Source organism: Schistocerca serialis, chromosome 5, assembly GCF_023864345.2.
Source record: "Schistocerca serialis cubense isolate TAMUIC-IGC-003099 chromosome 5, iqSchSeri2.2, whole genome shotgun sequence".
NCBI lineage: Eukaryota > Metazoa > Arthropoda > Insecta > Orthoptera > Acrididae > Schistocerca > Schistocerca serialis.
In genome coordinates this window covers 825843339-825871294 of record NC_064642.1, presented here as the reverse complement: position 1 = coordinate 825871294, position 27956 = coordinate 825843339, and the positions used below count along the sequence as shown (strand labels likewise).

Sequence of the window (27956 nt, the reverse complement as noted above, 5' to 3'; positions counted from 1 at the left end):
CTAAAAAAATACAGGTTTGAAAACATACTTTTGTGTTTTTAAATGGACACCCCGTATTATTTCGTAGGCAATTAGTACCATGAAAAATAACAAAAATAATGGAGTTGGTTGCATCGCAATACGTCAATTACATCCCGAGAAACCGCAATAAATGAAGCACACAGCTAGGGTACATCCTGAGACTCAAGTGTGCACCTCACGCTGCCGGTAATCGTGACGTGATCGACTTACTACGTCAATGGAGTGTTGGTATTGTATGACAACACATCATTGGCACATATTTCATTGATGGCACTCCCAAAGGGGGATAGCCTAACCCCCTTCTTGAGCTGTACGTGACTTCAACTACCTCTAATAATGTGTCAAACAATGCGGTATCAGAATGATGGGTGTCCTACTGATAATGTTTATTGTTGCGAAATGACAACTAGAGGTACAATTAGTGGTAACACACATGGTTTCCCGTTTCTAAACCTCATAAATTCACAAATGTGTGGCTTGTAAAGGATAGCAACGGCGTCACAATTTCTTACGTAATGTGTCGCATGTAATATTGTGCTCAAAGCCTGTATCCTGCGGTAAACATACCAATATCACCACAGCACGCTCTACCTTCAGTGTACAAGTGTCTCCTAATCTGGTCGGCTGAACTACTTTCATACTGTAACGTAATCAAAATACGTTCCCACATTAAAACTTCTTTTCTTGTGGCTTGTTAAATTTGCCGTCATCTAGTCGACATGCCGGCCTTCAGTAATGAGGGGAAACTAGATATTATTTTAATGTATGGCGAATGTCACAGAAATGCAACCGCAGCTGTGACACTGTACGCTGAACGCTATCCAGACGGCGGTGTCCGTCACGTAGATCCACTGGCGACATCTGCAAGACACCCACGGAAACAGGAGGCTGGTCTCCCACAAAACGTCGACGTACAACGCCAGCGACTGGCAATGGAAACGAAACTGCTGTTCTGGCTGCTGTAGCGCACAGTCCTCAGGTGGGTGTACGAGAAACTGCACGAGGTGCAGGAATGAGCCGCAGTAGTGTATGCAGAATCCTGTATCGGCGTCGGTTTCATCCGTTCCATATCTCACTGCACCAAGAACTGTACGGGAATGACTTTGAATCCCGCACTGCATTCCGTCGTCTTGCACTTCAGCAGTTGCATGGTAATCCAGTATTCCTAAGCAATACGTTGTTTACGGACGAGACTTCATTTACAAATCATGGTAACCTGAAACTGCGGAACATGTACTACTGGTCCGTGCAAAATTCCCACTGGATTCATCAAGTTGCTCGTCAACGACGGTGGAGTGTCAGTGTTTGGTGCGGTATCATTGCTAATTATATTCTAGGCCCCTATTTTTACAGTGAAACATTGAATTGACAGCGATATGCATCATTTCTTCGACACACACTAGCGCTTCTCATGGAGGATCTATGATTGGATACTCGTCTATTAGTGTGGTTCCAACATGATGGATGTCCCGCACACAATGCAAAAGTTTCCAGAGACGTCCTAGATGCGACATTTCCAAATAGCTGGATGGGGCAGGGAGGTACTGCGCGATCGCCAGCACGATCCCCCGACCTGACGCCATTAGACTTCTTTCTCTGGGGCTCAGTGAGAGACAGAGTGTATCAAGAACCCCCAACGACAGTAGAGGACATGCGACATCGTATTACTGCGGGTGTGCCGCAGTATCAGCTGTAGAAACTCTACAATCTGTGGAACACTCTCTCGTTACCCGTAGCCAAACATGTATTGATGCAAACGGAGGGCACTTCTAACATATGTTGACGTAACACAGTGTCATTGGTCAAGATGTGGGTGTATTTTCTATGCTGCACAACAATACAGTTTCTGTGGGCGACAGGGCGCTAGTAAATGTGCTTAGCAAAGTGAATTCAGGTGTGTTATTTCTAATTATAGCTCTAGTTATCATTTCGCTAGAATAAACATATATTTACAATTTGAAAAACGTAACTTTGCATTGGACGTGTTACTTGTTTATTTTTATGGATTGTGCATACCTTCCCATTGTGTGGGCCCCTGACACAGGCAGCGTGAGGTGCACGCTTGAATCTCAGGACGTGCGCTAGCTGTTCGCTTCATTTATTTCAAGCGTTACACTTGCCTCGCGATTTCTCGGGATGTAATTGACGTATTGCTATGCAACCAACGCCACTATGTTTGTGGTTTTTCGTGGTATTGATTGCATACGAAATAATAGGGGGTGTCCATTTAAAAATACACAACATTGTGTCGAAAATAGTATTTGTTTACGTTTTAATATTTCGCATGGCATTTGGTTTCCTGCCGTACGTTCATGCTGGTGAGAACCGTTACGCGCAACACTACGCGCCATTGGATTCAGAGAGCAAATGTATCGATAAAAAAAAATTGCTCTACTGCTAACAAGGGAACATCCCCATCGCACCCCCCTCAGATTTAGTTATAAGTTGGCACAGTGGATAGGCCTTGAAAAACTGAACACAGATCAATCGAGAAAACAGGAAGAAGTTGTGTGGAACTATGAAAAAATAAGCAAAATATACAAACTGGGTCGTCCATGCCTACCATAGGCAATATTAAGGGCAATGTGAGCTGAGGAGCGCCGTGGTCCCGTGGTTAGCGTGAACAGCTGCCGAACGAGAGGTCTTTGGTTCGAATCTGCCCTCGGCTGAAAATTTTGCTTTCTTTATTTTCGCAAAGTTATGATCTGTCCGTTCGTTCATTGACGTCTCTGTTCACTGTAATAAGTTTAGTGTCTGTGTTTTGCGACAGCACCGCAAAACCGTGCGATTAGTTGACGAAAGGACGTGTCTCTCCAATGGGAACCGAAAACATTTGATCGGAAGGTCATAGGTCAACCGATTCCTCCACAGGAAAACACGTCTGATATATTCTATACGACGCTGGTGACAGCATGTGCCTCACACGACAGGAATATGTTGTCGACTCACCTAACTAGTATACTTGGCGAATGGGTAAAAAGATTCTTCTACCTTGCCCGATTTAGGTTTTCTTGTGGATGTAATAATCACTCCAAAAAAAGTGATGAAAACATAAGGGTTTGTCACATAAACTGAAAATAAAAAGTTAAAGTTTTCGGTGGAGGGGAGATTTGAATCAAAGACCTCTAGTTCCGCAGCTGTTCACGCTAACCACGGGACCACGGCTTTCCTCGTCTTACACTGCCCTTAATATTGCCTATATTGCACATGGACGACCCAGTTTGTATATTTTGCTTATTTTTTCATAGTTCCACACAATTTCTTCCTGTTTTGTCGATCGATCTGTGTTCAGTTTTTCAAGGCCTATCCACTGTGCCAACTTATAACTAAATCTGAGGGCGTTGCGATGGGGAGGTTCCCTTGTAAGTACTAGTTTCACTCCAGGCAGATGTCAGTGGAGGTCATTTTTTTCCAGTATTTGTTCTACAGACCAGTAGTTATTTTGGAAACATCGCTGGACATATTACGTTGACACATTTCAATGTTTCATAAATTTAATAGAGAATCACTCAATTGAACTTTCATAAATTTGTTTCCAATAGTGCAATAAATTCATTCCGTATGTGCAGTTCGACAAATATTCTTGCTGTTCTGTTTCTCCCACAAAGGAATAAGCTGCGTGTTCAAGGACCAGAACTCGACAGTATGTAAGAATTATTGATAAGTGGATGATATTCCAATTGGTTGCGTAAGAGTACTATTAAATTATATGTTTTCCTTATATTCCCACCGGTGTGGTAATATTTGTGATTTGTTGTAAGAACAGCCTTACCTTTTTAGATCATCATCTTCCTTTTTGTTTGTTCTAAGGAGGAAAATGTGATACGGGAAAATCAAAGCGTTACTTTAGGTAACGAAAGTATTTGTACTATGCATCAGGCTAGAGTGTTATAGTGAACGTTAGGAGAATGCGTGCTTAGGCTCACCTTTTCAGGCACACAGTTTACCTTCAGACGGTGTCCCTGATGCAAGTTTATTCTAACTTACGCAAATGCATTACTCGGACATGGTTATCTCACCTCTCAATCCGTCCCACGACGATTCTGAAACAGATATGGAAAAGCCATAAGGATTAGTTATTTTAAATTTCAAATGAGTCGTAGCAGCGCCTGCTGCTCCTAATGAGTACACTACAGCTAAAATATATTACGTTTACATGAAGAGACATGACATGGACATATATCATTTGTTACTGTGCCTTACATGGAGATCAGTTAAATCTCGGACTATTTATAAGGCTATCTTCAGGAAGCCTTATAAAGAAAAAGAAGGGAAGATCAGTTTGGACTCCGTAGAAATGTTGGAACACGTGAGGCAATACTAACCTTACGACTTATCTTAGAAGAAAGATTAAGAAAAGGCAAACCTAGGTTTCTAGCATTTGTAGACTTAGAGAAAGCTTTTGACAATGTTAACTGGAATACTCTCTTTCAAATTCTGAGGGTGGCAGGGGTAAAATACAGGGAGCGAAAGGCTATTTACAATTTGTACAGAAAGCAGACGGCAGTTATAAGAGTCGAGGGGCATGAAAGAGAAGCAGTGGTTGGGAAAGGAGTGAGACAGGGTTGTAGCCTCTCCCCGATGTTATTCAATCTGTATATTGAGCAAGCAGTAAAGGAAACAAAAGAAAAATTCGGAGTAGGAATTAAAATTCATGGAGAAGAAATAAAAACTTTGAGGTTCGCCGATGACATTGTAATTCTGTCAGAGACAGCAAAGGACTTGGAAGAGCTGTTGAAAGGAGGATATAAGATGAACATCAACAAAAGCAAAACGAGGATAATGGAATGTAGTCAAATTAAATCGGGTGATGCTGAGGGGATTAGATTAGGAAATGAGACACTTAAAGTAGTAAAGGAGTTTTGCTATTTAGGGAGTAAAATAACTGATGATGGTCGAAGTAGAGAGGATATAAAATGTAGACTGGCAATGGCAAGGAAAGTGTTTCTGAAGAAGAGAAATTTGTTAACATCGAGTATAGACTTAAGTGTCAGGAAGTCATTTCTGAAAGTATTTGTATGGAGGGTAGCCATGTATGGAAGTGAAACATGGACGATAACCAGTTTGGACAAGAAGAGAATAGAAGCTTTCGAAATGTGGTGCTACAGAAGAATGCTAAAGATAAGGTGGGTAGATCACGTAACTAATGAGGAGGTATTGAATAGGATTGGGGAGAAGAGAAGTTTGTGGCACAACTTGACTAGAAGAAGGGATCGGTTGGTAGGACATGTTTTGAGGCATCAAGGGATCACAAATTTAGCATTGGAGGGCAGCGTGGAGGGTAAAAATCGTAGAGGGAGACCAAGAGATGAATACACTAAGCAGATTCAGAAGGATGTAGGTTGCAGTAGGTACTGGGAGATGAAGAAGCTTGCACAGGATAGAGTAGCATGGAGAGCTGCATCAAACCACTCTCAGGACTGAAGACCACAACAACAACAACTTCAGGAAATATCATCTACAACCGTAATGAGATACATTTTATACTTTTTATGCATATCTTCTCTTGTTTACTCTTGCCGGAGTAGTTCCTTGACCCATCGTCTTACAAGGGCGCAGAAGTTCGTAATCCACAGAGCAGACTTATTTAAATAACAAGCGCTATGGTTTGATGGTGGACTTGTCAAACTGACGTCTGGCGGTGATTATACGCTGAGAGGCGTTTCAGTGTGTTGGGTAGGGGCGCGCATCCATCACCGCTGTGAGTGAAATCTCTAATCTTGTACTCATTATCACTGTGACGGCCAAGACAAGTGGCATGCGTTCTACGTCCCACGTAAAATTTTTGCATCACTCTCTTGTCTGATTTTAGGAGACCAGACGGAGAACGCGTTAGACACCGCCGTCTCAGACAGGCTGCTTAAATTTGCGAGCGCAACGACCTGATTCACTAACTTCAATGCTAATTAACTGCGTAAAGGCGCAGGGTATCGAGTGTTTCTCTTAACAGTTGTTTCTCAGCACGACCTACCCTGCAACACATTTACAAGCTTCTCGAACTGTTTCTGACCACCTCGTATATTACTGCAAGGTACACTGGTTAAGTCAAGGGACATGCCCGGAACGATTCTTCGATTTAAAATCCGCTGTTACAGACCTCGTATTTTACGAACTTGACTGCACACTCCTTACCATAAGACAATGCCAGGTGAGAACCTTATTTCTGACTTCATGGAAATTCATTTGAAAAGGAAGTCTCTGATGAAAAACAACATATATTTCTCTTTCACTGGTGTTACAGAAGACCCGATGTTTGATGAATTCGTTGTAGCCTTGAAGGAATCACAAGGATGGTTTTCTTAAATTTTGTGGACACTGTCACTCTTACATCCGTTTTCGAGACCGTTTGCCATTTCAGTTGAAAGCACACCTGTACATCTGCACATGTAACTGATTGATCTACAGTGTAATTTCTGTTTTAAAGACAAATGCTTTTAAATTGAAGCCGGCCGCGGTGGCCGAGCGGTTCTAGGTGCTTCAGTCTGGAACCGCGCGACTGCTACAGACGCAGGTTCGAATCCTACCTTGGGCATGGATGTGTGTGTTGTCCTTAGGTTAGTTAGGTTTAACTAGTTCTAAGTTCTAGGGGACTGATGACCTCAGATGTTAAGTCCCATAGTGGTCAGAGCCATTTGAGCCATTTTTTAAATTAATACTGTCCATGATGTCTACATTGTTTGGTTACGGCTGTAACAACGTATGTGTGTGAAAGATTTTTTTTTTCGAGTATGAAACTAAATAAGTCACAATTACGTGACAATCCGAGCGTGAATATCTGTGAAATTGTCTGTCTCTGTCCGTGTGCTAACAGTGTGTACCAGACAAAAATTGTATTATGTCTTCAGCGCCCCAAAAGTAATTAAATAACACTGAAAATTTATTTTCCTTGTAATCTATGTTATTGAGAAACTAGGAAATCAAGTTGAACGCAATGTGACAGCATTTCCATTTAAATGCGGTGCTTTAGCAGTTTATCCTTCTTCCCCATACTTCAGCTCAGACAGTGTGCTATGGAGGAAGGGGGGGGGGGGCGGTTCACGTATGCAGCCAGGCAAGAACAAGAAAGTGAGCACTGCCAATGCTCTGAAGTTTTGGCTGCCCCTGTTCTGAGACACACATGAAGTGGCAAAACGTTGGATACAGAGGCAGCATTGTGGAAAACTGTTATACATAGCTATGTACCTATGTATATCTTAACATTCTGACTTCTCTTCTGTACTGTACCGCTGAAGTTGGCCATAAGGCGCTGTGGCATCATAAATTTTAAAACATCCTACTATGCAGTGAATGCTGGCATTTTAGCTACCATTAAGTTACTGAAATTCGAATACAGCCACACTTGTAAAATTACGTGTATGTATTAAATTACACATGTGAACTCCCATACAACATAAAACAGCTGTACCAAGCGCCATTGACCAGTCAGGCAGATTAAGTTTAGGAACACTAGCTACGGTTTGTACAGTGCACGGTCAGAAGCAGACACCAATACACAGCAGTTATTAGGTATATGAATGGAAGCACAGTTTTGAATGAGTGTCATGAAGCAGCAGTTGGTTCCCTAAATACTATGATATCCAAATCCATGAAAAATAAGCACAAAATAACTAAAAAGAAAAGGAGCAAAAGTTCGCTCGATGCCTTTCTAGGGAACAGTTTCCATTCCTTCGAAACTAACTAAATAACCGTAGACCAATTGTAACTTAAACTCAAAGAAATAGTATAGATAGCAGTTGAGAGATATTTTCCAAATGAATTAATGGTTCAAATTGCTCCGAGCACTATGGGAGTTAACAGCTGTGGTCATCAGTCCCCTAGAACTTAGAACTACTTAAACCTAACTAACCAAACGACATCACACACATCCATACCCGAGGTAGGATTCGAACCTGCTACCGTAGCGGTCGCGCGGTTCCAAGACTGTAGCGCCTAGCACTGCTCACGGTCGCGTCAGCAACAGTGCCTAGGTGAGCACGTATTTCGAGAGGAATTTCTCGGGTACCAAGTATGAAAGGGATGTCGCCACCTCATGTGTGCTGGACTTGAACTGGCACCTGTGTGGCAGTTGACTTTCGCGTCACTTTGCGGGGTTGTCAGCACCCTCATGTGCTGCCTAGTGGACAGGGGACAGCATGTAGTGTCTGCTTACATTGTTTGGGTGTCTGTTGCGTTATTTTGCAAGCGGGTCTGTGGGCTCCGTTATGCATTATTTGGATAGTTTACGAGTTGATTTCATGTGTGCACATCTGTGTACTACGTTATTTTGGAGGAGTTTGCATGTCTGTAGTGTAATTATTTTGGTAATTTAGGAGCTGTTTGCATGTCTGCAGAGCGTTTTTAGGAGTGGTTTACAGATCTGTCGTTATGAGTAGTAGTACACAGGATTTTCAAAGTTAATATCTTCTTGAGTGATGTTACCAGTATCGTAAATATGGAAAAATATAAAAAATTATTCTTGTGACAGATAAAATGTGAAATATCGGCCACAATATAAAATTTTGAGATGGATTTGACATATAACATGCCAAAGATTTGTACACTCTACGAAATTTGCTTAAGCATAGAAATAGAGACTAAATATACAAATACGGCACAAACCATTCAAATTAATGAGGAGTGTAGTAATGTTTCAAAAGAATGTTTGTGATGTATAAGAAAATACAATCATTCTTAGAACGGAAAAATTATGATTTGATTGGATTTTTGTGGAACAGGTTCACTGTGCCACATATATGACGCCGCCACATTAATGTGATCGCCGTCTACGATCGACGCCAATACTCATAACCACTCACCGCCGGGAGGTGGCAGTACTAGCAGCGGAGGGTATTTGAGGCGTGTCGGACGGACGCTGAAAACAGTGCAGTCGTTGCAGTAATGCGGAAGTGCAGCGCGTCGTATCTGACGTTCACAAGGGCACACTCGCTAGCTCTGGGGCCAAGTGGAGGCGTATTTGCAAAACAAGTGTGTAAAATGTTGCCGTACCACCATAGTTAAAGCACACCCTGCATGACAAATTGGCCATATTCAAAACCGGCGTTGAGGTAAGTCTAATGCACCGTGGCCCACGTATGGCAAGGGTGTACGACGGCTGAGGAGATGTGATCAGGCGAATACACGAGCAATTCTTGAGCAACTGACTGCCCAGGTGCACCAAGGGGCTACCAACAGCGTCTGCTCAACGACCGTTCAGCGAAGGTAGCTGTGTGTGGGCCTTGCAGCGCACACCTGGTTCACGCACCTGTGCTGACTGCTGTACATCACACGTGAAGGCTGGAATTTTCACGGCAATACCGCAGATGCACGTCCACTGAGTGGTGACATACGGCCTTTCCAAATGGATCAAGTTTTACGCTCCATCGGGCAGACGGAAAACTCGCTGCAACAATCGTCAGAAGGGTCGATGCCGGAGAAGGGAGGATTGTGTACTGAGGATGCATTCGTGGTATTCCCTGGGTGATCTGGGCCATTCTGGGAGGCACAATGGATCAATACAAGTACACATGTATCCTTGGGGAGCATGTCCACCCCTACATGCAACGTGTTTTTCCTGTGGACGATAGTATCTCCCAGCAGGGCAATTCAACGTGTCAAAAGGCTCGCAGTGAATGCGCGTAGTCCGAAGATCAGCAGGATGAGTTTAGCATATCCCCCCCTCCCCCCTACCCTTACCCTCGGCCACCAAATTTTTCCGGATCTGAACCCACTTGAGAATATGTCGGACCACTTCGATCGAGCTGCACGCGCCATGGATCTTCAGATGAGAAGTCCAACACAGCTGGCCACAGAAATGGAGTCAGTGTGGATCCAGATCTGAGTCGGTAACCTCCAGACCTCATTCGCTCTCTCTCTGCACTTCTCAAAAAATTGTTCAAATGGCTCTGAGCACTATGGGACTTAACATCTGACGTCATCAGTCCCCTAGACTTAGAACTACTGAAACCTAACTAACCTAAGGACATCACACACATCCATGCCTGAGGCAGGATTCGTACCTGCGACAGTAGCGGTCGCGCGGTTCCAGACTGAAGCGCCTAGAACCGCTCGTCCACAGCGGCCGCCTGCACGTCTCACAGCCGTCCGCGGAGCAAGAGATGCTTATTCCCTCTTTTGAAAGGTGGTCGCATTAGCGTGACTACACAGTGTATAAAAACACACCGTCCCATTTGATCACTCACAGCCTTCTATATGTCCACCCTACGGTCCATAGTATTTTACTCCAGGTAGCACTAGGCAGATATATAGATGTCCAAAATCTCAAAGCAGTTTATTGCTTCACTGGGACGTGCGTGTGTCACGTTAAGCACGAAAGGCGCAAGAAGGAAATCTCACCTGTGGCGCAGGCAGCTGAGAAGCAGCCGACGAGGAGCAGAAGTTTGAAGGCGGCCATGGTGACGGGGGCAGAGTTGCGCTGCGCCGGCTCCTCGCGCCTTTATACCAGCGGCCTGAGGCAGTGGGCGCTGCAGTGTGTGTGTGTGTGTGTGTGTGTGTGTGCACAACTGCAGCATCAGATGCAGGGCTCCACGTGCCGGAGAGCGCCCAGCCACAGCTGCACCTGCCAGCTGATACCTGCTGCTGCTGCTGCTGCAGAAGAGAGCAGCTGCACGAGTGCTGCGTCACAGAATATGCTATTTGCGAGATACCTCTTTCTGCCCTCAGTCCCTCACAACAATCAGCCTCTTGAGAGTCCATTTTCCTCAGTAAAACTATCAAATGAGAGACTTTGCTGTATCACAAGATGACAGAATGGATTGCGAATTTGGCTGAATTACTCCTGCGATTCGCCCGCAAATAGTAATAGACTATTTTTTGTTTATCTGTTGGTTGTCGCAAGAAACGTCACCAAAAATACACAACGAAAGTACAACTTCGTCTCAAACGTACGCCACTTTATTATTGTGTTAAATTTCAAATAACCGTGCTATTACTCCGTGTGCAGTATCCCATGGTTTAGTATTTTTTTTTTTTTTTTCATTTCGGGTAGGATTTGCAGATTGCACGAATTTCGTCATACACACATCTCATTTTGAACACAACGACCTTAACTCCTCGGATGGGTGGGTTAATGATGTCTGAATTTATTTTTAAAAAAAGTCAGAAAACGTTGTCCAAGAATCAACAAACATTGTGCGAAAAGATTTACTTTGATTATTTCATTAGTTTTTACAAAACAGAAACGTTAGAATGGCTTATAAAATGGTTCAAATGGCTCTGAGCACTATGGGACTTAACATCTATGGTCATCAGTCCCCTACAACTTAGAACTACCTAAACCTAACTAACCTAAGGACATCACACAACACCCAGCCATCACGAAGCAGAGAAAATCCCTGACCCCGCCGGGAATCGAACCCGGGAACCCGGGCGTGGGAAGCGAGAACGCTACCACACGACCACGAGATGCGGGCAGAATGGCTTATGCGAGTATTGTAGACTGACGGAGAAACATAGAGCGTCAAACAGGCCAGGTCAACGAACAGCCCCGCGTCCCGTGAGAAAACAATGCATGACGTATTGCGTGGGCTTCCGGCATCCTCGGCTCCATTCATCTCTAAAGTCCAGAAAAGGACAACTGAAGATGACTCACCTGAGGTGAGAGGTCTGCTGTTCGAACGATATCCCCGTGGACAACACGGCAGCGAACATTCTGACAGCAACAATGACATTAGCGGCGAATTGTAGCTACGATTTCAATTGGAATGTAAGATATCGAAGCAGATGTTTCAATACAGCAATTTCGACCTTTAATTTGTCATCAGCTACCTTAAAATACTTTATACCCGAAGTTTTACTCGAATTCGATAAATACATGATTTTTTATCCGCCATATTGGACCCGCCATTTTCCAGTTTGTAATTGCAGTTACGAGATAGTCAGCAACGATATTCTGCTCTCCTGAAATGTGTTTGATACCTGTCGAGAACGGCGCGGTAAATTCAGCTTGACGTACCTGGCGGAGTGACTTGAGCTCAGTAACACGTTTGAAAATGGCAACCAGGGGTTTGTGATCTGTGTAAATCTTGGCCCTCCAACCATGGCCGGAAGTAAATGGCCAAGAGTTCCCTGTCGAAAGTACTCCAACACTTCTGTTTCTCCGACAGGTTCTTAGAAAAATGAGCCACAGGCTGTCATGTGGACGAAACCATTTGCTGTGACACAGCTCCCACGGCGGTCTGACTCCTAACTACCATCGAGGCGATGATGGCCCCAGGGACAGGGTGAGCAAGCAGTGTGGCGTCCGCTAAAGCTATATTCAAAGCCTCGTAAGCTTTAGTAGTCTCCAGATTACGGGGGACTTTCCTGTTACCTGACGTGTTCCTGACCTTAAGCAATTCATTAACAGGGGCTTGTTCAAAAAAATGGTTCAAATGGCTCTGAGCACTATGGGACTCAACTGCTGAGGTCATTAGTCCCCTAGAACTTAGAACTAGTTAAACCTAACTAACCTAAGGACATCACAAACATCCATGCCCGAGGCAGGATTCGAACCTGCGACCGTAGCGGTCTTGCGGTTCCAGACTGCAGCGCCTTTAACCGCACGGCCACTTCGGCCGGCAACAGGGGCTTGTGTCTCAGCTACATCTACATCTACATGATTACAATTCACATTTAAGTGCTTGGCAGAGGGTTCATCGAACCACAATCATACCATCTCCCTACCATTCCACTCATGAACAACGCGCGGGAAAAACGAACACCTAAACCTTTCTGTTAGAGCTCTGATTTCTCTTATTTTATTTTGATGATCATTCCTACCTATGTAGGTTGGGCTCAACAAAATATTTTCGCATTCGGAAGAGAAAGTTGGTGACTGAAATTTCGTAAATAGATCTCGCCGCGACGAAAAACGTCTTTGCTTCAATGACTTCCATCCCAACTCGCGTATCATATCTGCCACACTCTCTCCCCTGTTACGTGATAACACAAAACGAGCTGCCCTTTTTTGCACCCTTTCGATGTCCTCCGTCAATCCCACCTGGTGAGGATCCCACACCGCGCAGCAATATTCTAACAGAGGACGAACGAGTGTAGTGTAAGCTGTCTCTTTAGTGGACTTGTTGCATCTTCTAAGTGTCCTGCCAATGAAAAGCAACCTTTGGCTCGCCTTCCCCACAATATTATCTATGTGGTCTTTCCAACTGAATGGAACCGCAAGACCGCTACGGTCGCAGGTTCGAATCCTGCCTCGGGCATGGATGTTTGTCATGTCCTTAGGTTAGTTAGGTTTAACTAGTTCTAAGTTCTAGGGGACTAATGACCTCAGCAGTTGAGTCCCATAGTGCTCAGAGCCATTTTTACAACTGAAGTTGTTCGTAATTTTAACACCCAGGTACTTAGTTGAATTGACAGCCTTGAGAATTGTACTATATATCGAGTAATCGAATTCCAGCGGATTTCTTTTGGAACTCATGTGGATCACCTCACACTTTTCGTTATTTAGCGTCAACTGCCACCTGCTACACCATACACCAATCTTTTCTAAATCACTTTGCAACTGATACTGGTCTTCCGATGACCTTACGAGACGGTAAATTACAGCATCATCTGCGAACAACCTAAGAGAACTGCTCAGATTGTCACCCAGGTCATTTATATAGATCAGGAACAGCAGAGGTCCCAGGACGCTTCCCTGGGGAACACCTGATATCACTTCAGTTTTACTCGATGATTTGTCGTCTATTACTACGAACTGCGACCTTCCTGACAGGAAATCACGAATCCAGTCGCCCAACTGAGACGATAACCCATAGGCCCGCAGCTTGATTAGAAGTCGCTTGTGACGAACGGTGTCAAAAGCTTTCCGGAAATCTAGAAATACGGAATCAACTTGAGATCCCCTGTCGAAAGCGGCCATTACTTCGTGCGAATAAAGAACTAAATGTGGTAAATGTCGGCGGAAGTAACTGAGCATTCCAAGAAATCGGCGGAGTTTTTCAAGGCTCTAGGAAGTGGCTTCCGCATTATATCTGCTACCTTAAATGGAGAAATGCCAGACTGTGTGATAATGTAACCAAGGAACTGAATCTTCTGTTTTCCAGAGACACGCTTGTCTACATTTATCGCGATTCCATACTTGTCCAATCTTGACAGTACCGCACGCAAATATTTGATGTCTCTTCCATTGTGTGAGAAAATACCAGTATGTCTTCAACATAACAGAAAATGAAAGGCAGCTCACGCAATGCTTAATCCACAAAACGCTGCCAAGTGTGGGCCGCGTTTCGTAGGCCGAAAGGCATTACATCGCGTTGGAAAAGACCAAATGACGTTGTCACAGCTGTCTTATGTTTGTCCCGATCAGCCATCGGAAACCGTGCGAAAGACTTGTCACAATCAATGATACTAAGGAAACTAGCACCACTCAAATTATTGTTGAAGTCAGACACATTGGGAACTGGGCATCTGTCAGGGATAGCGTGAGACACCTGTAATCCACACAAATACGCCACGATGCATTTTTCTTTTTTTGTCATTTGCAACGGCGAAACCCAAGCATTGTGTGATCTGGAGACCGTCCCATCAGAAATCATTTCATCAGACGCATTTTTAGCGGCTTGTAATTTTCCAGGAGGTGAGGTAAGCGCTTAGGCCAACTAGCCAACGGTGGGCCAGGAGTAATGCTTATGTGGTGCGTGGCAGGGAGCCTCACTTTGCTGTGGGCCACAACAGGACCTGTCAGTGCTGGCAACTCTCGCTGAGGCAGCTGACAGAGGTCGCTGGCCGCTGGCGGCGAGTCCAAGGAGGGGGCGCAGAGGGAGGAGAAGTGGACAAGCCCGTTCTCCAAGTGCCGTTCACGTGTTGCGACCTTCAGTTTCAAATCGGTGTTTCCTTCACGTAGTGTAGCAACATTCTGTACTTCCTTGGCATACAAGGATTTTTGCGTTGAGTCACGCATATTCCACCTGTAATGCAGCAAGCTCGGAATTGTCACGTGGCGAAAAACTCGTCGTCAAATGTCAACTTTAAGGTCTTTTTGCCAGACGATGGAACATGTGGATTGTTTGGCGCCGTCAGAATCGAAGCTGCAAGTGGATAGGTGGACTGTTGGCAGTCATCTTCCTCTCGTGGAACAACACTAATCTCCGAGCGAGGATCCGCGAGAAATTGAAATTTCGATTCCCCCGAAGGGGGCAGGCTGGCAGCGCGCTCTGAACAACGCATACGATTGATGGGTCAAAATGTCGTCCAGTTGTTCAGTAACACTCAAGTCCAGTTGAGAAATGATCAAACTAAATCTGTCAGTATCCGTTGCAGTGCCGTGCAGCCTGAAAATGGCTTCCACTCGCGTAAACCAAAGTTGTGCTCGTGTGAACCAGAAAGGCGGAATTTTAATGCTTGAAAATCTGTTAGCGTTGGTGCCGTTGTCGATGTGTGCAGGAGAAGCAGACGCCTGTACAACACCAGAAGCGGGCGGCGAAACTGGATCTTGTGTTTTCACGTCTGCCGGATTTATTTGTGAATGGAGTACAGCACGACGGAGGAAATGAGAAAAATCCATTCACTACGGGGTCACCATCTGGGTGGGGAACAATATCCAATGATCCTCTAACACACACATTCTGAAGTGAGCACCTTTATTATTCACAGTTTTCCATGTTCAGAGAATAACTTTACAAACTTTTTGGTGAACAAACATTAGACAAAGAACCAAAGAGATTACAATCGTCCATACCGGTGCATCCCATGCTTCATAAGTTCACAATCGATCTTCGATTTATGTGTGCATCCGCCACAGCTCTAACTGCTTGAATTTTCTGCTCGTTGCCACTTCGTGGGATGTGTGTGGGAGGAAGCAAAGAGTTGTCCTACTTTCCCGTAACGTGCTCACTCTAATATTCAGTAGTAAAGCTCTACGTGATGCACAAATCCACTCTGAAACGGCTACCACTGAAGTTTTCTGAGCATGTATGTAACACTCTCGCGTCGACTAAACTATTCCGTGTCGAAACCCGCCGCTCCTAGTTATATTTATCTATTCCATCAGTCCTACTTGATAAGGGTCGCAACTTGATGAACAATACTCAAAAATCGGCCGGACAAGGCCTTGTAGGCCATCTTCTTTGTGAATGAACTGTATTTCCTTAAGATTCTTCGTAATGGATACGTTTGGCTTACGTCCCCCATTGATTTCTACGGATATTTCACGCACTGTTGCTAGTCTGTCAACACTGCCAGCTTTACGCAAGCACCGCTGCCCTCCGTCATTAAGCGAAGGCCGTCGACCACTGCGCTGTCCGTGGTGAGAGGTAATGCGTGAAATTTGGCGTTCTCGGAACCCTCTTGATACTTGGATCTCGGAATATAAAACTGTCTAACGATTTCCGAAATAGAATGTCCCATGCTTCTAGCTGCAACTATCATTCCGCGTTCAGAGTCTGTCAATTCCCGTCGTGGGACTATAATTACGTCGTAAACCTTTTCACATGAATCACCTGAGTGCAAATGACAGCTCCGCGAGCAATGTCCTTTTTCACTTTGTGTACGAGATACTACCGCCGTCTGTACATGTGCATCACCTAAGCGTATTTGATTTATGTTGTCATTGCATTTAAGGTGTGTCTGGATAGCTACTCTTAGATATTGTACGGTTCTTACAGTTCCAGCAGTTTCGTATCGACAGTTAATTTTACAGTAGTGGCTCTCTTTTCCTATGTATGCGCAATATGTTACATTTATTTACTTATTTACGTTCAGGATCAATCTTCAATGGCTGCGTCACTCATAAATTTTCTGCATATCGTTCTGCAAATCGCTACTGTCTTTTGGCGTTGCTATTTTCTTACGGGGCAACCGCATCATGTGCGAACACCCTTAAAGAGACATCAACCAGTTCTACTAGGTCATTTGTATACGGTGTAAACAGTAGCAGTCGCGTCGCACGTCCTCGGGGTACTCCGCAATTTTCACTTACACCTGTCTATTTTGTTCCGTTAAGAGCGACGTGTTGAGTTCTATCTGCAAGGAAGTCTGGAATGCAGCCACAAATCTGGTTCTCTACTTGGTAAGCTCGTATACCTTCTTTCACTAAACGGTAGTGCCGAACAGTTTTAGATGCCCTGCTGGAGTCAAAGAATACGTCATCAACCTCGGTGCCGTTGTCTACAGCTCTAAGAATCTCATCGAAGAACAGAGCGAGCTGGGTTTCGCATGATTTCTGTTTCCGGAATCCGTGCAGATTTTTATGGAAGGGATTTTCCCTCCCCAAAAACGTGAGATTTCTTAAGCATAAAACATATTCCCCAATTCTACAACAGATTGACGTCAACGATGTGGGCCTACAATTACAAGCATCTGTCATTCGCCTTGAAAACGGGAACGACCTGTGCTTTTTGTCCCGTCGCTAGGTATCTTTCGTCGCTCCAACAATCTACGACAGAGGAAAGGAAGAAGGCTGAGCAACAGTCCAGTATTCACGTAGTCCGACGTGGGAAACAGCCTACAACCCACGTCCAGCCAGGCTGGCGCGCACACAGGCCCTCAATAATCCGCCATGGAGTGGGTCAACTTGCTTCAAAACCTGGCCATAGTAGTGAAACTGATCGTTTTCTCAAGGGAATATTTTCGCGTAAAGATCTCGGTGACGTCGGATGTGCTTATTTCGGGCTTCTTGCGCATCTTCAGATACACGACCAATCAGCAAAGGAGCAGCTTCTATTATGGAATCCCTTCACTTCAAATGTATGTGCACTAATGTCGGTATTTGGCATTATTACAGAATATTATGCATTAGTGCGTATTAAATGTCTACCGTGTGGCACTGCCGCACGGTAGAAAAATGATTATCCACTAAATACGCGCAGATATGCACACACAAATGCGGTTGAACTCGTCAACTACGGTGAGCCGACAAAAGTCAGGAGGTACCGGTACCTCCTAATATCGCGTCGGACCCCCCTCTGCCTTCGAAGTGCAGCAAGTCGACGTGGTGTGGACTGTGAAAGTCGCTGGAAGTCCTCTGCAGAGATAGTGGCTTGTGCTGCCTCTACAGCCGCCCATACATTTGTGGAAGTATTGCCGGTGCAGGCTTCTTTGCACGAGCTGATCTCTCCATTGTTGTTGTTGTTGTTGTGGTCTTCAGTCCTGAGACTGGTTTGATGCAGCTCTCCATGCTACTCTATCCCGTGCAAGCTTCTTCATCTCCCAGTACCTACTGCAACCTACATCCTTCTGAATCTGCTTAGTGTATTCATCTCTTGGTCTCCCTCTCCGATTTTTACCCTCCACGGTGCCCTCCAATGCTAAATTTGTGATCTCTTGATGCCTCAAAACATGTCCTACCAACCGATCCCTTCTTCTAGTCAAATTGTGCCACAAACTTCTCTTCTCCCCAATCCTATTCAATACCTCCTCATTAGTTATGTGATCTACCCACCTTATCTTCAGCATTCTTCTGTAGCACCACATTTCGAAAGCTTCTATTCTCTTCTTGTTCAAACTAGTTATCGTCCATGTTTCACTTCCATACATGGCTACACTCCATACAAATACTTTCAGAAATGACTTCCTGACACTTAAGTCTATACTCGATGTTAACAAATTTCTCTTCTTCAGAAACGCTTTCCTTGCCATTGCCAGTCTACATTTTATATCCTCTCTACTTCGACCGTCATCAGTTATTTTACTCCCTAAATAGCAAAAATCCTTTACTACTTTAAGTGTCTCATTTCCTAATCTAATTCCCTCAGCATCACCCGACTTAATTTGACTACATTCCATTATCCTCGTTTTGCTTTTGTTGATGTTCATCTTATATCCTCCTTTCAAGACACTGTCCATTCCGTTCAACTCCTCTTCCAAGTCCTTTGCTGTCTCTGACAGAATTACAATGTCATCGGCGAACCTCAAAGTTTTTACTTCTTCTCCATGAATTTTAATACCTACTCCGAATTTTTCTTTTGTTTCCTTTACTGCTTGCTCAATATACAGATTGAATAACATCGGGGACAGGCTACAACCCTGTCTCACTCCTTTCCCAACCACTGCTTCCCTTTCATGCCCCTCGACTCTTATAACTGCCATCTGGTTTCTGGACAGATTGTAAATAGCCCTTCGGTCCCTGTATTTTGCCCCTGCCACCTTCAGAATTTGAAAGAGAGTATTCCAGTTAACATTGTCAAAAGCTTTCTCTAAGTCTACAAATGCTAGAAACGTAGGTTTGCCTTTTCTTAATCTTTCTTCTAAGATAAGTCGCAAGGTTAGTATTGCCTCACGTGTTCCAACATTTCTACGGAATCCAAACTGATCTTCCCCGAGGTCCGCTTCTACCAGTTTTTCCATTATGTCACATAAATGCTCCATGGGATTCATAATCGGCCGGAGTGGCCGTGCGGTTCTAGGCGCTACAGTCTCGAACCCCGAGACCGCTACGGTCGCAGGTTCGAATTCTGCCTCGGGCATGGATGTGTGTGATGTTCTTAGGTTAGTTAGGTTTCAGTAGTTCTAAGTTCTAGGGGACTGATGACCTCAGAAGTTAAGTCCCATAGTGCTCAGAGCCATTTGAACCCTCTTGGGATTCATCTAGGTCGATCTGTGTGGCGAAATCATTCGCTCAATTTGTCCAGAACGTTCTTCTAACCAGTCACCGACCATTGTGGCTCGGTGACATTGCACAGTGTCATCCATGCGAATTCCATCGTTGTTTGGAAACATCAAATCCATGAATGGCTGCAGATGGTCTACAAGTAGTCTGATATAACCATTTACAGTCAATGATCTGTTCAGTTGGACCAGAGGACCCAGCCCATTCTATGTCAACATAGCCTACACTATTCTGCAGGCACCTCTTGCTTATACATTGCGTTGTTACCAACTTGGATCCATGGATTCGTGGAGTGTGCGCCACACTCGAATCGTACCATCAGGTGTGACCAATTGAAATCGGGACTCATAGGACCAAGTCACGATTTTCCAGTCGTCTAGGAAAAAAAGCTGAGTCATGGAAAAAATTAGATGGTAAAGGGAAGCTGACAGATCCTGTAATAGAATTAATTCAGAGCTGTTCTGGTCTAGCAATCAGACAAATTACAAATGAGGCGGAAGCTATGAGGAAATTCATATGGGCACTTTTACCGACATTGCCTCTACAAAATGATCACCCTGCTCAAGGATTGTGTCTACATGGCGTAATCAGTTGGCGTCAGTATAATAGGAGAAAAACAATTCCAAGGATCGTCACAGCATGGCAGAAGTTGTAATAGGAAAAATAAAAACCAATTTTCAGGCGTCTACCCGCAGAAGTGTGGCAAGAGACACTCTCCCAAAAACAGTGTTTGTGTGTATTAAAATATTTCATTTTGATTTATCTGATGCTGTGGTATCATTTAACCAATATAAACTGAAAATTTCCTGTGTCTTTAGATAATGGTATTTCCTGCTGCCTGCTGCCTGCTGCCTGCTACAGGGCGAGTGCCACCTCGGCCTCAGATCAGGTCGGCTTACGAACTGCAAGTGACGAGACCAGGAGAGGCAGCACTGCAGGCGGCCGCGTGCTGTCAGCAGAGGCAAGCGGGTCGGTCGCCTGCTGCCATTATTAACGCCGAATTTCACCGCACTGTCCTTATGAATACGTTTGTCCTCCGTCCCACATTGAGTTTTGCGGTTATTTCACGCAGTGTTAACTGTCTGTTAGCACTGACAACTATACACAAACATCTCTGTGTTGTCCGTTGTGAGAGTAATGCCTGAAATTTAGTATTCTCGGCACACTCTTGACAATGTGGATATCGAAATATCGAGCTCTCTGACGATTCCGAAATGGAATGTCTCACGCGTCTAGCTCCAACTGCCATTCCACTTCAAAAGTCTGTGAATTCTCGTCGTGCGGCCATAATTACGTCGGAACCACCTGAGTACGAATGGCAGTTCCAGCAGAAGCCTGCCATTTTATACCTTGTGTAGGCGATACTACCGCTTTCCGTAAATCTGCATATCCCGTGAGTTTTGTCGCCTCACTGTACACTATTAATGTAGTAGGAGGGCCATTTACAAAACTGGAACCATGCAGAGAAAATTTTGTAGCCAACGGTTTCGGATAATACGGGTAATAATTTAGTTTCAAGTCGATATACGGCATTACACCGATTAAAAATATCATAATCAAATTTTCTCGAGTGCCGTCCGTCTTATTAAATCTTGTCCACTCGTCAAGATCTTTGTTATGTAGACATATCAAAAAACGTTTTGTGTCACCTCGGCTGCTACGGTCGCAGGTTCGAATCCTGCCTCGGGCATGGATGTGTGTGATGTCCTTAGGTTAGCTAGATTTAACTAGTTCTAAGTTCTAGGGGACTAATGACCACAGAAGTTGAGTCCCATAGTGCTCAGAGCCATTTGAACCATTTTATCACCTCGATTCCGAGAGTTCCGGAACCTGCACAGAAAACTGGATTAGAGATCAACATAAACACCATTTCCGCCCATTTTATTGTTCATGAAAACCACGCATTGCATGTTGTACCACCATACAGCGAGACCTTCAGAGGTGGTGCTCCAGATTGTTGTATACACCGGTACCTCTAACACCCAGTAGCACGTCCTCTTGCACTGATGCATGCCTGTATTCGTCATGTAATACTATCCACAAGTTCATCGAGCACTGTTGGTCGGGATTGTGCCACTCCTCAACGGAGATTCGTCGTAAATCTGACAGAGTGGTTGGTGGGTCACGTCGTCCATAAACAGGCATGTTTGGTAAGGTTCACGTCTGGAGAACTTACTGGCCGCTCTAGTAGAGCGATGTCGTTATCCTGAAGGAAGTCATTCGCACGATAGGGGCGCCATTTGTCGTCCATGAAGACGAATGCCTCGCGAATATGCTACCGATACGGTTGCACTTTCACTTAGAGGATGTCATTCACGTATCGTACAGCCGTTACGGACCCTGTCATGACCACCAGTGGCGTACTCTGGCCCCACATAATGCCACCGCAAAACAGCAGGGAACCTCCACCTTGCTGCACTCGCTGGACAGTGTGTCCGTTCAGCCTGACCGGATGTCTCCAAACACTTCTGGTTGAAGGCAGATGCGACGCTCATCGGTAAAGAGAACGTGATTCCAATCCTGTGTGGTCCGTTCGACATGTTGTTGGGCCCATCTGTACCGCGCTGCATGGTGTCGTGCTTGCAAAGATGGACCTCCCCATGGACGTAGGGAGTGAACTTGTGCATCGTGCAGCCTATTGCGCGCAGTTTGAGCCGTATCACGACGCCCAGTGGCTGCACGAAAAGCATTATTCAACATGGTGGCATTGCTGTCAGGGTTCCCCAGAGCCACAGTCCGTAGGTAGCAGTCATCCAGTGCAGTAGTAGCTCTTGGGCGACCAGAGGAAGGCATGTCATCGACACTTCCTGTCTCTCTCTATCTTCTCCATGTCCGAATAACATCGCTCTGGTTCACTCCGAGACGCCTGGACACATCCCTTGTTAAGAGCCCTTCCTGGCACAAAGTAACAATGCTGACGCGATCCAACCGCAGTATTCACCGTCTAGGCATGGTTGAACTACAGACAACACGAGCCGTGTACCTCCTTCCTGGGGGAATGACTGGAACTGATCGGCTGTCGGACCCCCTCCGTCTAATAGGCGCTGCTCAAGCATGGTTGTTTACATCTTTGGGCGGGTTTAGTGGCATCTCGGAACAGTCAAAGGAACTGTGTCTGTGATACAATATCCACAGTCAACGTCAATCTTTAGGAGTTCTGAGAACCGAGGTGATTCAAAACTTATTTTGTTGTGTGTATTAAACAGGCTGTACCCAAAGAATATCTGAAAAATTTGTCTTTGTCCGATTAGTATTTACCGGCACCTGTTAAATTGTGACTGGAATGCCTCCGAGGCATTGGAAAAATGTGCACCAATACTATCTGTTCAAGATTTCGTGGACCCTATGTCGGAGAGCACCTTTTCCTCATCTGTTCTGTCCAGCTGCCCTCCTGACTTCAACAGGAGGTGGCTGGAACACTGAAATTTGTGGTAGACTGTCACTTGGGAGGATGAATGGGCTGCGTAGAAAGAATGGCTTCGCTGGTTACGCAGTCAATTGGTTTCTTGCTGTATGGGCTATCTGTATGGTTAATAGTAACGATATGGAACTCGTGATTTTGCATTCAGATTACACGAACATTTCTAACACCATTTAATTTTTTTAAAATACAGATGCGTAGTACTTCCGCCTGCAAATTACGAAAACAAAATTCGTCTAAGGAAGAGAAGAGGTTGTCGAAGAGAAAATTTTTCACTTTGTTTTGAAATTTAATTTTGCAATAAGACATTGTAAGAAATTCGCTAAGTGATCAAAAATTTTAGTAGCAGCATTGTGCGCTCTTTTTTGTGCCAAAGAGAACCTTAATGTGGAGTAAAGAATGTCACGTGTTTCTTCCGATATTGTAATTACGTACATCATTATTCCTTTGATTCAAAAACTATTCTTGACAGAATTAATATACTGTGAACTAGTAGTCAAAATGCCAAAAATGCCTAACTCTTTAAAAATATGTCTACAAGATAATCGGGGGGGGGGGGGGGGGGGTGTACACACATTAATCTTACAGCGCGTTTTTAGAAATAATTTTTTAAAAAAACTTAACTTTCGCGTACGAAACTTTACTTGTAAATTATCGATATAGCTAGTCACCTCACTACATTTCCCACCACTTCGTTTTTGCCATTAAGTGTAACAACGATGGTAAATTTAATATAAGTAAAAGCTTTTCCGAAAGTGTTGTTGAACGAAGAAAACGCCAATTTTGTTCCTTATACGTAGTACGGCCTCGATTTTCAACGAACATCGAAAGCACTCGCGCTAGGGAGTTCTTCATGACCATGGCCTACTCTGAATCAATGTATAATGTCCCTAAAACAGAGAAAAGCTGTGAAAAATTGAAATTCGCTACGGTACACTTGCCACTAAGGTGCACAGAGTCATTTAACCGTTTTATAATGTAGAAGTGAGTTAATTTCATCAGATCTAACTGTAGCAACTAAATGAGGAAAAATAATGCCATAAAAATATGTGTTCTTTGTTTGCACTTCACGCACAAACAGTAGCTACCAAGATCGCCCAGCATTCAGTTTCAGAAATGAAAGATAAAAGATAATTTCATACTTGTGGACATTCTCTCTGTCTAGTTGCCTGTTTAAGAATACCATGCAGATCATCACGTTTGGAGGTTCACAGCTATGACTGGATCATACGCAATGCATAATTTTCATTCTCCTATAGAAAGTTCCTGTCGTCACTAAAAAAAAATCCAAAATCTCAGTGTACATCATTCACGGACGATGACAGACTTCTCCGAATGACTCAACTCCTTCTCGCTCTTAATGAAAATGACCGGAGTTCCGGGCTAAGCGACCTCCCTTCACGAGTACTGGTTACGGACTCCTTTGGGGCCTGAGGACCAAAGCGCGCGAAAGATCTCCTCTTGACTAGCTGGGCACACACGAGTGGATTTTAGCGACGGGCCGCGGACTGTGGAACACCCACAGGCTTCGCCTGTGCGTCTGCGGACAAACGACCTGCTGTTTTCTTATCCGGCGATTCCGCCTGCCGCCGGCAGTCTGGAACCGCGCGACCGCTACGGTCGCAGGTTCGAATGCTGCCTCGAGCATGGATGTGTGAGGTCCTTAGGTTTAAGTAGTTCTAAGTTCTAGGGGACTGATGACCTCAGATGTTAAGTCCCATAGTGCTCAGAGCCATTTCAACCATTCAGCCTGCCAGCTCTGGCGCGCCCAAATGCCATTTTGCTAATGGCCAACTTTAGGTCAGTGAGTTTCCTCGTGTTTTTGGCGTGGCAGCAAGTTCCAGTTGCATCTAGTTGGTGCAAGAGCTGACCGATGACCACATCGGAGAAATTAATACAATTCTGCCGAAAAGCCCCTAGTTTATCGAACATAAAAACTAAAAAAAGTAGGGCATACGAAGAGCTTTTTGAAATATTTCTGGACGGAATTCCAACTGTGGACCAAAGTATACAGAAATTAAATTACAAATTACGAAATCAGATTTTAGTAAAGAGCTCAGAAAGATACAGGTAACCGAAAGGACGGAAAACGGAAGAGTGGGCAGGGGATTAATTACATAAATCTACAGTACGGCGAGTGCTAGTAAAACGTTACTCCCACTATCTTCAGTAGTTTATTACCTATAACAGAGTGACATCCAGTACCAGTTACTTTATTTTATAAAGTATCAAGGACGCCCTCTCTCTAGCTGATCCAACATTCACGATTCTGAGGAGTGCACACGATTCCAAATCAGACCTATGTGGCTGAGACATTACCTTTCGGTAGTCCATTTTTTCACCAATTTAGGGCGATTTTTCTTCAAATAATAGATGAGTATATAGCTTACAAACTGCTGGTAACTGCCGCATATTACTCCTACTGTCGTCCATTTTAAGTTCCTCTCGACACTATAAACGTTTCAAAATAAAAAATATATATACACACGCGACAATGAACAACGTACTTTCAGCAAGACACAGTCGCGGTTACTGAAATCCGTCGTCTGCGACCTCCGGCCTCTCGAGCGTGCACCACAGTCCTGGGTCCAGAGGTAAACCGCGAAAATCCGCCGATTTACGCCGCACACGGAGGTACTTGGCCTGCGGACAGATCTGAGAGTTCCGCACGTCTCTCTGGCAAACGACGCGTCGGATATCTGCGGGTCGGATCCGCCGCAAGTACCCGTGTGGAGCTGGCGCGCTGCACGAACCCGCTGCTGTGTGTGTCCGGCGACTGGCTGAATAACACAGCAGCCAATCAGCTCCTTATTTCGAATCACATAAGCCAATACTGTCGCTCTTTGAACCAAGCTCTATTCCGAAATCAGTTCACAAGAAATCACCTTGAAATGCGGCAATCATTTTACGTGCCAGTCTCGTCAACAATTGGAATGTATTTATCATTCTGATGTTGACAACATGGTAAATAGGTTTAAAAAATTGTCATTCATATTATAAAATACGGTGATTGGCAGCAGGGTGTCCTGTGTAATTTGCATGCCTCTGTTATTAACCTAGTGCCGGTTTGTAATGGATTGTGAATAGTTCAGCGGTGCATGCGAATGTGCAGGGTAGTGGACGTGCGACGGAGCAACGGGAAACGCTTCGACCGAGCTGGTCGGTGACCGGTGGACGGGACGGCGGCCTGCACAGTCTAAGAAGTGAGATCGGCCTGGAACGTACTGGCGGCGGCAAGCACTGTCCTGCCACACGAGTTCTTGCGGCTACAATGCTACGGCGCCGTGTCAGGTAGTCGGGGGTGCCTTTCCAAGTTTCCCGACCCCTTTTGAAGATTGGCATCTGCCGCTTGGCCGCTTGTAGAACATGCAGGTCACGGAAAACTAACTCTAGCCTCGTAACGGTCATCTCTGAATGTCTCGGGCGCAGTTGCGAGGCTATGAACATTGGCGAGGGCGTCCTCACGACTTGGCACACACTCGCAAAATTGCTGACGACTCCGTCTTTGCGAAGGGGCCAGCACGTCTGCAGCACATAGTTCGGCACGCCGTAGTCTTACTTACGGTGACCATAATTCGCAGCGAGATGGTAAATTAACAGGGCGAGAAGTAATTAGACTCATAGGAGAGCGACACTGCTTTACATTTGATATTCGTGCAAATGTGGATAGACAGAATTACCGCAGGTTTCGGCTATTCGTTTATATGTTTATCCAATAGTGTGTTTATGAATCGATGTGAATATCGAGTCTATTCATTGTTTCTGTTCGTCTCCTTCACGTACTTCGCAAGTTGTGGGCTTGTAACTTGTGACCAGGAAGACATTCGGAAACAGGTCAAAATCATAATCAACCTTTTACTCCAGTCAGATAGTGTTAGTCAGAGTGAGAAATTTGTTTTGGAGTTTTCCCACTCTAAGAATTATGCCTAGGACCGTAATCCATTTAACTGTGCGCACAGACATTTAGAAGTTAGTTCACTAAAAGTTGGCCTGCCCATAATTAGTTTTGGAGGATAAAGGGAAATTCTAAACATGGGGTTTTGGTACCAAATTGTACATTCTCACAAAGCAAACGAAATTGAATTAACCGCTCTACTTTATCGTCTGAAGGATCGACGTAAGTATTATATTTCGGAAGTACCGAAATCAGTTGCTTTCCAGCTATCATTTCCTCTCATCGATTGACTTACATCAAGGCTGCATAATTTCATTAATGCATCCACTCGCAGCTAATTATTCACATTTTGAACAATTCAAACTTCACGTTCATGCCAAATTCACCACTTAATTCACGCAGACAACACCAGATATGAAAATAATATCGTCCAGCAGATGAAATCATACTGCCAGCCTGAATTTGAAGTTATGACACACATTTAGTCTTTTAGGGAAAAAGTCTCCCCCCCCCCCCCCAATGGATGGCGAGGAGGCTTGCGTGCCTCAGCGATACAGATAGCCGTACCGTAGGCGCAACCACAACGGAGGGGTATCTGTTGAGGGGCCAGACAAACGTGTGGTTCCTGAAGAGGGGCAGCAGCCTTTTCAGTAGTTGCAGGGGCAACAGTCTGGATGATTGACTGATCTGGCCTTATAACATTAACCAAAATAAGTCACGGCTGCAAAATACTAACGCGAATTCTGTACAGACGAATGGAAAAACTAGTAGAAGCCGACCTAGGGGAAGATCAGTTTGGAATTCGTAGAAATATTGGAACACGTGAGGCCATACTGACCCTACGACTTATCTTAGAAGCTAGATTAAGGAAATGCAAACCTACGTTTCTAGTAGGGGTCAGTGAAGTGAAGTGGAAGGAAGACAAGGATTTCTGGTCAGATGAGTATCGGGTAATATCAACAGCAGCAGAAAATGGTATAACAGGTGTAGGATTCGTTATGAATAGGAAGGTAGGGCAGAGGGTGTGTTACTGTGAACAGTTCAGTGACCGGGTTGTTCTAATCAGAATCGACAGCAGA

General features: G+C 44.7%; 1 protein-coding gene across 1 annotated transcript in view; it reads right to left on the bottom strand.

The window, feature by feature from the left end:
• Positions 1-10458, bottom strand: part of LOC126481145 (uncharacterized) — a 57902-nt gene extending 47444 nt beyond the window's left edge. Inside the window, exons 1-2 of the mRNA XM_050104700.1 lie at positions 10354-10458; positions 4041-4064 (exon numbers count right to left, since the gene is read on the bottom strand). Coding sequence (XP_049960657.1) covers positions 4041-4064; positions 10354-10411 — 82 coding nt within the window. The 5' untranslated portion in view covers positions 10412-10458. The remainder of the gene's footprint in view (positions 1-4040; positions 4065-10353) is intronic.
• Positions 10459-27956: the final 17498 nt, after the last annotated feature.